The sequence below is a fragment of the Phalangium opilio genome, unplaced genomic scaffold, assembly GCF_054372755.1.
Source record: "Phalangium opilio isolate 3A_F unplaced genomic scaffold, DU_Popi_V2 ptg000093l_1, whole genome shotgun sequence".
In the NCBI taxonomy this organism is placed as follows: Eukaryota; Metazoa; Arthropoda; class Arachnida; order Opiliones; family Phalangiidae; genus Phalangium; species Phalangium opilio.
In genome coordinates this window covers 4,181,018-4,193,922 of record NW_028324198.1, presented here as the reverse complement: position 1 = coordinate 4,193,922, position 12,905 = coordinate 4,181,018, and the positions used below count along the sequence as shown (strand labels likewise).

Sequence of the window (12,905 nt, the reverse complement as noted above, 5' to 3'; positions counted from 1 at the left end):
AGTCGATTGAAACAAATAAAACCGGAATTGGACCGGCAATTGGAAATAAAAGCCAATACCAAGGAATTATTCAGAACAATGATTTTGCGAGACATTACCGAAAATTTACTGGAAAAGACCAACTGCTGCGGTAATCTTAATTGCCAAGGCGAAATCGAGCACCACGTATCCTGCACCTCAAATTCGAATACGGACTTGAATATCCTACAAGCGATATCGATGTTAAATAAGACGAACCTGAAGAATGAGTTTGAAAAACGATTTGGAGAGAAGAACGAAAATTTGGATCAATTATTTCTTATTATTACCGACAATGTATCGGAATTGAAAAGAGATGTTTTTTACAATTACGTTTGATAAATAAAAAGCTTATTCACAGATGGTTTTTTTCTTTATTACCCAAATACCTTCTAAGATGGTTAGTAAACGAATAGCGCGTAAAATCGAAAATATATATTACGATCCGCAACATCCCGCGAGTTTAGGATCGGTGCGAAAATTACAAAAAGCTCTACCAAATGTATCAAAGGAAGATATCGAACAATGGTTGATTTCCCAGCCCGCGTATACGAAACATAAACCCAGAAGAAAAATATATCCTAGAAATCAAACGTACGTCACTAGTATGAACGAGGTTTTCCAATGCGATTTAATCGATTTACCCCAATTATCCAAATACAATAGCAAATATCGTTATATTCTAACCGTTATTGACGTCTTGTCGAGATACGCGTGGGCTTTACCGTTAAAAACAAAGGGGGCGAAAGAAATTATAAAAGCTCTCGGTACAATCTTTAAGCAACGTACACCTTCGAGGTTAAATTCCGACGAAGGAAGCGAGTTTAAAAACAAAAAAGTGCAAGCCTATCTTAAAAGTAAGGATATCCATTGGTACGCTAGTTACGGTAATTTAAAATGCGCCATGATAGAAAGATGGAACATAACATTGAAAACGCGAATGTTTCGATTAATGACGAGAAATAACAATTATAATTACACGAAACATTTACAAAAAATTGTAAATGGATATAACGCCACTGTTCATTCAACAATCGGTATAGCTCCGAAAAACGTAAATATAAATAACGAACATTTAATATGGAAACGATTATACTACAAGAAGAAACGTACAAGCAACAAGCCAAAATTACGCAAGGGTGATTTGGTGAGAATTACGTCCGACAAAGGCGCCTTTGGTAAAGGATACACTGGATATTGGACGAATGAAATTTTTGTCGTGCATAAAGTACTACTACGTACTCCAACTGCTTACATAATAAAAGACGAAAACGACGAAATAATAAAAGGATCATTCTACGAGCCGGAATTACAAAAAGTTGCTAAATGAATACGGAAGAATTAAACCTTTTTTTAAGCACAGATCCTCGAACGAGACCCTACTTCATAGGAGTGTTCCCGAAAGATATTTTACCCGACCCACCAGAACGGAAACCCTATTGTTTCGTGGTCAATTCGGAACCATCCTCTAACGAAGGATTGCATTGGTTAGGAGTCTATATCGATACTAACGATAACGGTTATTTCTTTTGCTCGTACGGTAAAGACCCTAGTTATTACGGTTTTAATCTATCAAGCTACGCTTCCAATTGGTATTACAATAATTGTCAAATACAGCCGAACAGTTCATTTACATGCGGGGGACACGTTATTTTTGTTTTAACAAGTTTGTGTCACGGATTTTCTTTTAATGAAATAATACGAGAATTGTACGACGTGAAAGATAAACCTTACAACGACGTGATTATTATGTTAAATATGTGTATACATTTATTGAATCAAGAGAAAAAATGAATAAAATATTTTTTTATTTTAAAAAAATTGGTACATATTCATTTAGACCATTTTATCGGTGTTTTGACTTTTCGCAATTTCATACCCGTAAGGAGACGTCTCGGGCGATAAGGATGACCGTCACCATCATCACCATCATCACCCTCCTCCTCCGGTATACCTCTGGTATATCGTCGATGTCTTTTCGATTTCGGAGTCGACGTGAGTTTAGGCCGTGGGAATGACTTCTTAATCGTCGAGGGCACCCTCGAGGGTGACCTCGGCGTTGACCTTGAGAGAGCCAGGGGGGTCCCTTGAGGTGATTGTTGTTGCGAAGGCGGCTGTTGCAATACTGAAAACGGATTAGGTGTTAGAAATTGCGGTGGTTGAACGGGTTGTTGTTGTTGTTGAACTTGGAAAACTGGTGGAATATTTGCAACGTTGACGTTAGGAGGTTCTATCAGGCTCTTCATAGTCAAATACTTTTGTAAAGTTAATAAATAATGTCGAAGTTTATCCTCCGAAGAGGTGTTTTGTTTTTAAATCCGACTCATTTCACGATCCAACTCTGTCGCTTCTTTTTCAGCTCCCGATAAAACAGCGGATTCGGGTAGTAAAACCATTCGTTTCATCTCGCTAATGAAGTGATGGTAGATATCAAGGTCGGTACCAAAGCAGCTATTAACCCGGGTAAAAATCCTCCCGCCTGTTTTATAAGAAGTTTCCGTTTGTTTTTAGCCAGACCTCTTTTATTAGCGATTTTTCTTATATATACTCGATGTTTTTTAATATAAATTCTATCCTTTTCGGGTAAAGGAATATTTCCCTTTAACAAATTATAAAACGTGTTGTGAACGGCTTTGATTTGACTTTGCTTGGCTTTTTTCAGTACCTTGGTTAATTTTCCTCCGCCACTTTGACTGGCACGTACCAATCCACGAAAAAATGGTAAATGTCTATGTAGTGGATGACGTCCTCTCTTTCGAATTTTTCGTTTAAAATTTCTTTTTAATACTTTTTTTAACAAACTCGATTTACGCTTTCTCTTAACCATTCCAACTCCTCGAACGTTCCAACGCGAAATAAAAGACATACGGAAACGATAAATAGTTTTATATACAAAATTTTATTTGTCATCGCATACAATAATCATATTTCCTTCATGCGGAAAAATATTTGTTCTTAAACGCAAATCATCGTGAATGTTTTGTTTTAAATCGATACACAAGTAAGAATAGGGAGTACCCTTGGTAACAAAATCATACGCTCTAGTTACGAGGTTTTTATTATTCGGAAATATTTGTCTGCTCAAGTAAGTTATTTGAGACCCGTCTCGCGGATTTTTAAAAACAATTATGTACGAAGAGTTAAGACTAATGGTTCGACTCTCTTTACCTTGACCAAAAAGATTTTGAGTTAAAAGAGCGACCGATAAATTTTTATGATGAGAGCCGACGCAAAATATATTAGCGATATGGGAACTATTATAACAAGAGAATGCCAGATCATCTATTATTAGAAAATTATTAATACTTTCATCCCAAAATGAAGAATCATCTGGGGGGAGTCCTTCCATAAATTCAATGTTTTTAATTTCTTTTTTCGCAATGTCAAATTTCGGTTGATATTCTTTATAACAGTACACTATCCTGTCCGGAGGTGGTTCGATCAAACAATGGGCGTGTTTCAAAAGGTTAAATATCCACGTCGTTTTACCAGCCATAGTACTACCGGCCAGTAAAATTTGCATGGGGGCTTGGAATTTTATTCTACAAGCATCAAACATTTCTCAAAAAGTTTATTAAAATCGTCAATCCGTTTTTGAAATTGGAGTTTGTTTATTTCTCTCCAATTAACGCGATCTTCGTACGGAATAATTAAAACCACGGGGATATCGTCGAAAGTCACTTTTTTTCTTTTAGAGTTGAAATTCCGTGTTGAAAGCATCTATCGACGATTCGAGAATTAAATCGACGAAACTAGACGTAAACGTTTTGATGGATTCGTCAAAATATTCCACGATTTCTTCCTTTAATCTTCTCTTTTCCCCTTCTTCATCAGCCAGACTCACGTTAGTAATATCGAGTCCGAGAATATAATTACAAAATGGAGCTTGTTTTTGATGCACTTCGTGAGGATTAGTCTCATTCGATCCTCCCCAATCGAATAAGTTATGACAGCTGAAACACATGGTTTTTAAGCCGTCGTTTAAGTAAAAGAGACCCGACGCTGCTAGTTCCGCGGGGATAACTTCCAACTCCGACGAATTGGAAGTCCAATGACCATTGAATGATTTTAAACGTAGACTTTCACGATGCATCTTGCTTTAACGAGTATCCAAACGGATATGTTAAAAAATTGTCCGCGATTATTCTCTTATTAAAAGTCACGCCGAAACTTTTTTTCAGATTTCCTAAAAGTAGTTTCGCGCGAGCTTTGTCACGCACAACGTTAAAGGGGATTTCCAAAGTGTAACTAGTTCCCGGAGTGTCTAAAGCCGATTTGATCGAATCAAAGTTAATTATCTGTTCGTTTTTCCTGTTTAACGAAATTCCTTTCATTTTCGTAACGCAATGCCCGGTATTTGTTTTGTAACTGTACGATTTCGGACCCGAAGTAACGAATTCCGATATATACCCATTTGGAACTTCGTCGGTCCAATCACCCATAAATTGTCCGACGGGTGGAAGAAATTCGTCACTTTCTTTGTGAATAAATATAATACTATCCGTATCGCAGTACAAAACCCTTTCTTTTAATTTATTCAGAGTTCGAAATAATTCGATCCGACCGTACGAACTAACGAAACTCCCCAACACTGCCAATCCTTTGTAATATGTCGGGCAAAAATCTTTTTTGAATTTGTAGGTCATTAAACAAACGTCATCGTCGTTAATTGGCCGCATATCCGTTAATTCCAATGTCGGATCCATTATAATTTTAATGAAATCTTGATAATCCTTGACGAAAACCGATTTTGGTTTATCGTTGTTTAAGCAATGTCGACCCCATAACGAGTTTAAAGCTAATTTCGCCAACGCGCGTAGAGCTGAATTGTTTGTTACATCTTCGGGTCTAATCTCGATATCCTCTCGTTCTTTAATCAGTCTTAAATATTCCGTTTTTTCCTCGTCGGTGGTAACGTTGCGAGGCCAGCCAGAGTTTTGGATTTTTAGTTTCAAAAATGTATTAATGTAACTGCCGAAAAAACCAGGATCTTTATCCTTGATATAGGTGTACCTTTCGGGGTAATGGTGAACCTCGAAGATTTCCAATATAACGTAACCGGTTTCGACCGCCATGTATATTTCTGGGGTGGGCCAAATCCCTTCGAAAGCTCGCTCGGAGTCGTTATGCGCGCAGGCTGTTTGTATATCGTTTTCCACGCAAGTACGACACAAAGCGAAAAATAGTTTTTTTCTGGTTCGAATTGGTAATGCCGGTATGTAAGCGTCTTTCGGAGCTAATATTTTACAAGACATTACCCCAAAGTAATGATTCAAATCGAATGAAAAATCTCTCGTAATAATCTCCGGGTGATTTTTAGGATAGTCTCTGTTTTTACATACAAAGGGGTACAAACTACAAACATCGTAATATAGAATTTTTTCGTTTGGTTTGGTTTTATGATACAGCCTGAAGCATTCAGTACGACCACCGTATAATGCCGATCTTGGTCCTATCGGATCTCGAAAGTGTAACGAATCGCAAAACTTTCTTACCTCGATTCTGTTTTTCAACATTTCGTCAAACTCGCAACTCCATATTCTAACATATTCAGCGTTCGGTGCATTACACATGATATCATCATCTCGATCCAGAGTTCTCTCGTATAAATTTTTAAACGTATCTTGCAATAACGGATTCCATTCGCCTCCTTTCGTATGTTTCGGACATCCGTGAATAAAATCTCCGTCAAATTGAAATATTATTTCGGGTTGAGAAGAATAACCATCTACCGGGTATCGTCCAATCTTCTTTTCCCCTTCCAACGAGAGAACCGATTGAATTTTTATTCCGCGTTCTTTTTCTTCCCACGCCAACCATTTTAAAGCAGATTTGCTTTGATTGTAGTTATTCCTGTAGCCGTTACACGGTACTACTCCGAGCGTAAATTCTTCCAAGTATTTATGAAGGAAAATATTCGTGCAGGCCCCCGCTATGGTTAAAGCGTTCATATTTAAAACATCGAAACCAGTTTCCTTCTCGAACAATTGTCTAAATTTATCCATACCCTGTTGTAAAACCTTAACATCCATGATAGTATAATATTCCAATTCTTCGCGTAAATTATAGACCGATTGTCTCGATTTCGTAGCGTACCATTCGAGAAAATCTTTATAATCTTTTTCTTTCATATGTTCCGGTTGAAAATACTCTTTCGGCGGTAGTGGACCGACATAATCCAAAGTTTCTTCGGTGTGGAATATGTAAGGGAAAAATTCTTTTCTATTTTCGCCCAAAGAAAACGTCGCGGGGAACGATCTTAATGGTTGCGAGACGAAATTGAGAGAGTCGATAAATTTCATTTTTTGATTTTTCAAAAAAATGGCCAACATTTTGCTTCCGTCAAAAACAATATCCGGTATGATGTTCAATTTTAATAACCCACGAAGAATAAAGAACGAATCGAACCCTTTACTGTTATGGGCTAACAACGTAATATTTTCAAAAACCGGTTTAGTTGCTTTAAGCCGTTTTGTCGCGTGTTGGAAAACCATTTCTTTCGTCCGGAATAAATAATTTAGAAATTTATCGACGCAGTCGAACCCCCGAAATATCTCGTACTCGTAATTGCTCCCTTCATTTTCTTGCATAGCGCTTACGAGTAAGACAGGGACGTGTTCGTTATTTTTAACGATTGATTCGGTATCGAAATAACAATATCTGGTTTTTTCGTACGTTCTCGAAAGAGGCATAACGTAACAACGGTTCCTCTCGTGTACGCGTAAACAGTTTTTACATGGTTTCGAGCAAGAGTGTTTTTCTTTCAGTTCTAGTCCACATTTTAAACACCTTTTAAAGTTATCGCACGTTCCGTTAGATATATGAAAATTCAAACATTCTTCTCCTTTAAAATAACGATGGCATTTTCGACATTTAACAGGTTTAATTAGTTTATATTCGTGGAATACATTTAAAGTTCTACATCTACTACATTTAACTCGAGTTTCGCAAAAGTGATTATTCTTTTGATTAGTTCCGTGAAATACTTTTAAACATTTAGAACAATAAGATATACCGCCAAACATTGTATGCAATTCCTTAACTACATGCACGTGATCATTAACTAACAATAGAAAAATTTGTTTTTCCTTGAAAGGTCCGATAAAATATTTTTCTAAATTATCAGCTCTGAATATAATAATTTGATATTCGTTTAAGTAAGTTTGAAAATTTTGAATATCTAATAAATTAACGGTATCCGGAGAAATATTAGCGTTTTTATATAATTGCTCCGCTTTTTCTTTTTGGAGGGGGTGATTACATTTTTTTATCTTTCTAAAATAATTAATTGACTCGTTCGTTGTTTGATACTTTTCATTCGTATTCTTTTCGAATCTCTTATCAGCCAAATAAATTCCTATCACCAAAGCTCTTCCAAAACATAAGTTATCGGTATTGTCAATGTAAATATAATTTGGACTCGTTTTTATAAACGTATCCAAAATTACTATATTTCTATTTTTTAATGATTTTGATCGACGTCCAACGGGTACGTCGCAATGTAAAAAAATAACGTCAAAAACTAAAGAGCTTTGTAAATGGAAATTTCGATTTGATTGCGCAACTTGACTTATAGCTCCTATTACTCTTTCAGCCGTTAATTCATTAATATTCATAAACCTTAAATTTATCGGACTATCCAACTCATCCGAACGAATACAAAATCTAACTCTATTATATCCTTGCTGGTTGCGTAATAATTCAAAGAGTATGGAATTAATTATACTAACAAACGTTTCGTTTACTTCGGTTAAATTAATACGTTCTAAATTTTTAAATTTAATTTTACATTCTACTTGATTACATTTGTATTTTCGAGATTTTTTATCTAATATTTTTTCGCAAGTATAAAATTGTTTAGGATTAGCTTTAACACTTAAATTTAGCGGTTCTTCATTTTCGGAATCGCTCGAACTACTCATCTTAAAATGAGTAAGTTTATCAAATTGTTTAGAGTTTTATATATTTTTTTTTTCGTTTTTCTTCTTTTTCTTTTAAATCGATTTCGAATCTGGCTTGTAACATGTGTGGGCAAGGTGCTAGTTGTTTTCTGGTGGGATGATTTTCCGGTCCCGAGTAGTCCCTTTCAATTTCCTCGAAAAAATTACGACCAGCGATGGGAACGTTTCCACACCTCATTCCTGACCGAAAAACAAATCTGCATAACGGTTGTTCGTAGCCATGAACAGCCATTGGATAATTGTCGGCTCTCCATCCAGTCAAGGCGGTAAGGCAAGAAAAACAACGAACGGTTTTAGGACTAATGCAATAAAAACCGCTGGCTGCCATGTCATCCACGCTAATACCTTCGACAGACCATATCTTGAACGTTGATAATCTATTAACTTCCAGTCTCATATCCATCCCATCCACCACGTAATAATTGTCTTCTTTTTTATGTTAAATAGTAGTAGTAATTGATATATTGGGTATATAGTATATATAGATACGTTAATAGATATACGAGTAATAGATATTGGGATTCCATATTGATTAATTATTCGTTTTTGTTAAAAAACGAATAATTTTTCGTGATCTTGTCGGGATTATCGATCATATGCTTGGCGATCTTGTTCACGATAGATCGAATTTGTTTACATTCGACGCTATCTTTAGACGCGACAAATCTTAATCTTCTTCCATCGCATTGCCAAATATCTTTATTATCTCTATCTTTTATATCCTCGTACTTGTATATTTGAATATCGAAATAAAAATCGTCACGCGACGCTGGTAATGAAGTCACGTAACTAGCTAAACCTCGTTTAATATCGTATCGAGGGACAATGCCGGCTTTTTCGATAGTAGTTTCCTCTTTAACGTTTTTAATTTGCTCAAAAATATCTATTTCCTCCTCATCATCTGATATATTAAGTTTTCGCTTACCGAGTGAAGATGAAGATGCCATAACGAACGTCGAGTGAAGAACGAATGAAATATCCGAAAATCCCGAGAGTTTATATACACCGTCCCCTGCCGCCCCCGGGGGAGGGGGGTGACACACGGCGTCCCCGCGCGCTAGCGCGTGGGGAACGCTTAATTATACGGTTAAAAATATTTTTTTCCCAGTAATAATTACGATAGGAATTCTCGTAGATAATTATAGCCTCTATAAAATTTTTTAAAAGTTAGAATTCTCATGGATACTTATACGATACCTCTTGGTTATAAAAATATATTTTGAATTCTCGTCGTTAATGATACTTAATGATACCTCTTGGTTATAAAATATATTTTGAATTCTCGTCGTTAATGATACTTAATGATACCTCTTGATTATAAAATATATTTTGAATTCTCGTCGTTAATGATACTTAATGATACCCTAGGTATATACAATGTAACAAAAATAATTGCTGGCTGCGGGTATACTTTTTAATGATGGGTATACGATTTCAAACACCTGGATACCCCTAGGTTATCAAATATATTTTTTAAAAGTAATTTACCGAGAATTCTAGTCGTTAATTATACTTAATGATACTTTTAGGTTGTAAAATATATTTTTTGTATTACAATGTATCAAAAATAATTGCTTTTTTTATCTGGCTGCGGGTATACTTTTTAATGATATTAGATATACGATTGGAACACCTGAATTCCCCTAGGTTATCAAATATATTTTTTAAATTACATTGTATCAAAAAAATAATTGCTTTTTTATACGATGCACCTGGGTGTAATTACCGAGAAGTATTTTTTGCTTCGATTTGGGTGGAGTTTATGTAGAAGGCTAAAGACGCTTTCCAATACACGTCCTACACAGATGGAAAGCTTTAATTGGTATTTAATGGTTTTATAAAAAACGAAAAAGTGTGGGAATTTAAACAGGGATTTTTCGGGGGAAAGGTGCTCCGATCTTAAAATGGATGATATTTTTGGAAAAAGGTCGAAGGGTCAAAAAAAAAAATCTCTCGTAGCTAATTATACTTTCAAAAATCACGCGTGAATTCTCCCAAGGTTTTTATTTTCTCGTAATTATCAGGTATAAGAATTTCTATCGCTTAAGGGTAATATTATGGAATTTTTAAGTGGAGATATTTTACTATAAAAAGACCCCGAGTTTTTGTTAGGAAAGTCAATCGAAAGTAAATGTTTGAAACTGCACTGCTCGTTCCTGAATAAAAATACCCGTGATGTGTTGTGAGTAATACTATTTTTATAAAAATATGGCTATGTTTCGCGATTTGAACTTACACTTAACAAAAAGCGGTGTAACGGTAACTGTTTGTCCGCGGGGAAGAGACGTAGAACCAACAGTTATTGTTGAAAGTGGAAACTTTATTTTAATACCGTATAAAATATGGTACATCTTGAACAAACGTAAATCTGAATTCGCGGCCTGTATGCAGAAATCGTCAATTAAATTTTGTCGTTGTCAAAACATCTATATATCTATTACGAATTTGGGTCTTGTCTTTACGTATGACGAAAGCGTTCCAGTGACAATTAAACCCGAAGTATTTACGCTTATTATGCAAGACCCCATGAACGGGTTTATTTCAACCCATATTAACTTTATTATTAATCAAAGAATTTTCATTAAAAATATGCTACTCACCTTTCGAATTCTTTTGGGTGATTTTGAAAAAAAACTATTGGATGTTAAACGCGAGTATAAAACTACCTTACACGCATTTTGCAGCACGTTAAATTTAACCGATCTGTTAAAATCTTTCGAAAATAATTTACGTAATCCTCAAAATATTCAATGTGTTTTAAGCATTCAACAAATGGTTTCGTACTGTTTAATTGAATTTTAAAAAATCTTTTAATAACATGTAAAATTAAAATACAACAATAATAAATGGTATATATTTGGAAAAAGTTAATATTTTTTTTTAGAAAAAGAGTTAAACATTTAAAGGATAATCAAACATTTCCATAAATGCCGTATTAAAATCATCGGGATGGCCACGACAGGGGTAATGAATATTAAACATAAAACGGGGATGCAAATACCCACTATCTTATTATATCGGGGACAGGATAGAGTTCTACAATAGAAAGCCTTTGTAATATTTCTATCGATTTCAGAAACCTCTCTTCCTTTACAAACGCAACACGGTACGAATGCGTATGAATGAGTTTCGAAGATTCTAAAATACATAGCTACTTTTACTTAACTATAGTTTTTAATGGTAAAAATATCACTTACCCTGCAGATGCCCTTTCTCTCGCTAAAGCTGCGGTAATTTCTAACGGTACTTGGGTTCTATAAAAAACACTCTTAAGAAACTAGAAGCTTAAAAACAACTAGTAAACTTTTAGCTTACAGAGAGTCCATCTCCTGTAACTGCGGCTGAGGATTATCTTCTGGGAGACCCATGTTTTTAAAAGACTTTCTCGGATGAAGCGTTAAAAGAAAATGATAAAGTTTTCCCCCGAGATATCTACTATTTCAAAAGAATTATTATTGGGCGTTGTCTCAAGTTTAACTACTTTTTAAGGCACTACGGTTGTTTAAGAGAGGGGATTCTTATAGAGTGTTTAAGCTTAATATAAAAAGATAAGAGACAAGTTTCGTTATAATATATATATTTTTATTGAGAATTAATTTGAGATAATAATTTAGGTAAGCGTCTACGATCAATAAGAAAACAGAAATGAGAATTATTTAAAATATGAACAGGATAATATTTTTGATGATAGGAGAAGCAGATGAGATGTTGATATAAAGGACAGTCTCGAATAGGACAGAAGTAGAGCTTGTAGACAGTTGTACGTCGTTCCGGAACGCAGACAGTTTCCCTGATAGTGTAGTGGTTTGGAGAACGGCAGTAACAATTAGGGCAGCGAGTAGGAATATCGTAGGTAGAACTATAAAAATAGGTTAAAATTTGTTTTTTATATACAATAAGACTCATTTCCAACTTACTTTAAGTCAATTTGTAGATCTTTTTCGTATTCGGGAAGCCGGTATGCTTTATATTTAGAAAGGAAAAACGTATCTAGGAAAATGTTAATTGGATAGAAATTAGACTGATCCCAGGTAAGGCAGATGATAGTTTGGAAAAGAGGGCAGTTAGAATTAGCGCAAAAGTATAAAATATAGCGGGATTCAGTAGTACGAAAAATGACATGAGAATTAAATTCGGTGGAAAAACAACAAGAACACAATGTTGGATAGGGATATTTAAGACTGTAAAAAACATGTATTAGTTTATTAATTTTTAGATAATCATTTTTTATGCTTTACTTTAAATCAATTTGCATGCATGGGTATTCTTGAATCATTGCGTTGTAAAGTTCTTCGCTTTCGCTGTTTTAAAAATTTCTTGTTAGGTATCTTACAATTCCTCAAACTTATTTAAAACCTTACGTTTCTTCATCCGAGGATGATTCGGTAGAGACCACATCCGGGTCGTCCGCTTCGGCGAACATATCAAAATTCGCGATTAATTCGTTTATTTGCTCCTCCATGCCATCTGGGATATCATCCTCGTCTTCGAGGATGATGATTGGTTCTACATCCAGTTCATCATCGATATCCCAGAGTTGGGGTAAAGCGCTATATAAAATAGATCCGGTATTAAAAAATAATTTTAACTTGCTAGCTAAAATAACTTACAATTCCTCAACCGGTTGAACAGCGTTTGAGTCAAAAGATTTTGCTGGACACATTTTTCTAGTAGTAATCTAGACTTTGAAGATATTTTCAAACTTAAAGTTTTTTGCGTTATGATGTGAAACTTTGAAATCCGTTCAGTTTATATAAGAAATTTTCAAGGTTGTTAGCTTAAGAAGTCTAGTTAGGAATTTGTAATGAGCGTCGAGGTCATCCCTGGTTTTCTTTGAAAAAATATTTAACTGTTGGTTTTTTATATATTAACGATTTTAAAGAAGGGTCCATATTAATGAGCGTCCCTATCGAAAAATATTTATCA

The 12,905-nt window shown here is 35.0% G+C and overlaps 1 protein-coding gene across 1 annotated transcript; it reads right to left on the bottom strand.

The window, feature by feature from the left end:
• Nucleotides 1-11,589: 11,589 nt before the first annotated feature.
• On the bottom strand, nucleotides 11,590-12,585 carry LOC149640672 (uncharacterized). Its single transcript, XM_089850631.1, has 5 exons — nucleotides 12,341-12,585; nucleotides 12,218-12,280; nucleotides 11,897-12,160; nucleotides 11,649-11,838; nucleotides 11,590-11,601 (listed from the first exon to the last, which is right to left on the bottom strand). Exons 1-5 carry the CDS (start codon nucleotides 12,439-12,441, stop codon nucleotides 11,590-11,592), a joined length of 630 nt encoding a protein of 209 aa, XP_089706757.1. The 5' UTR covers nucleotides 12,442-12,585.
• Between the last annotated feature and the right edge of the window lie 320 nt (nucleotides 12,586-12,905).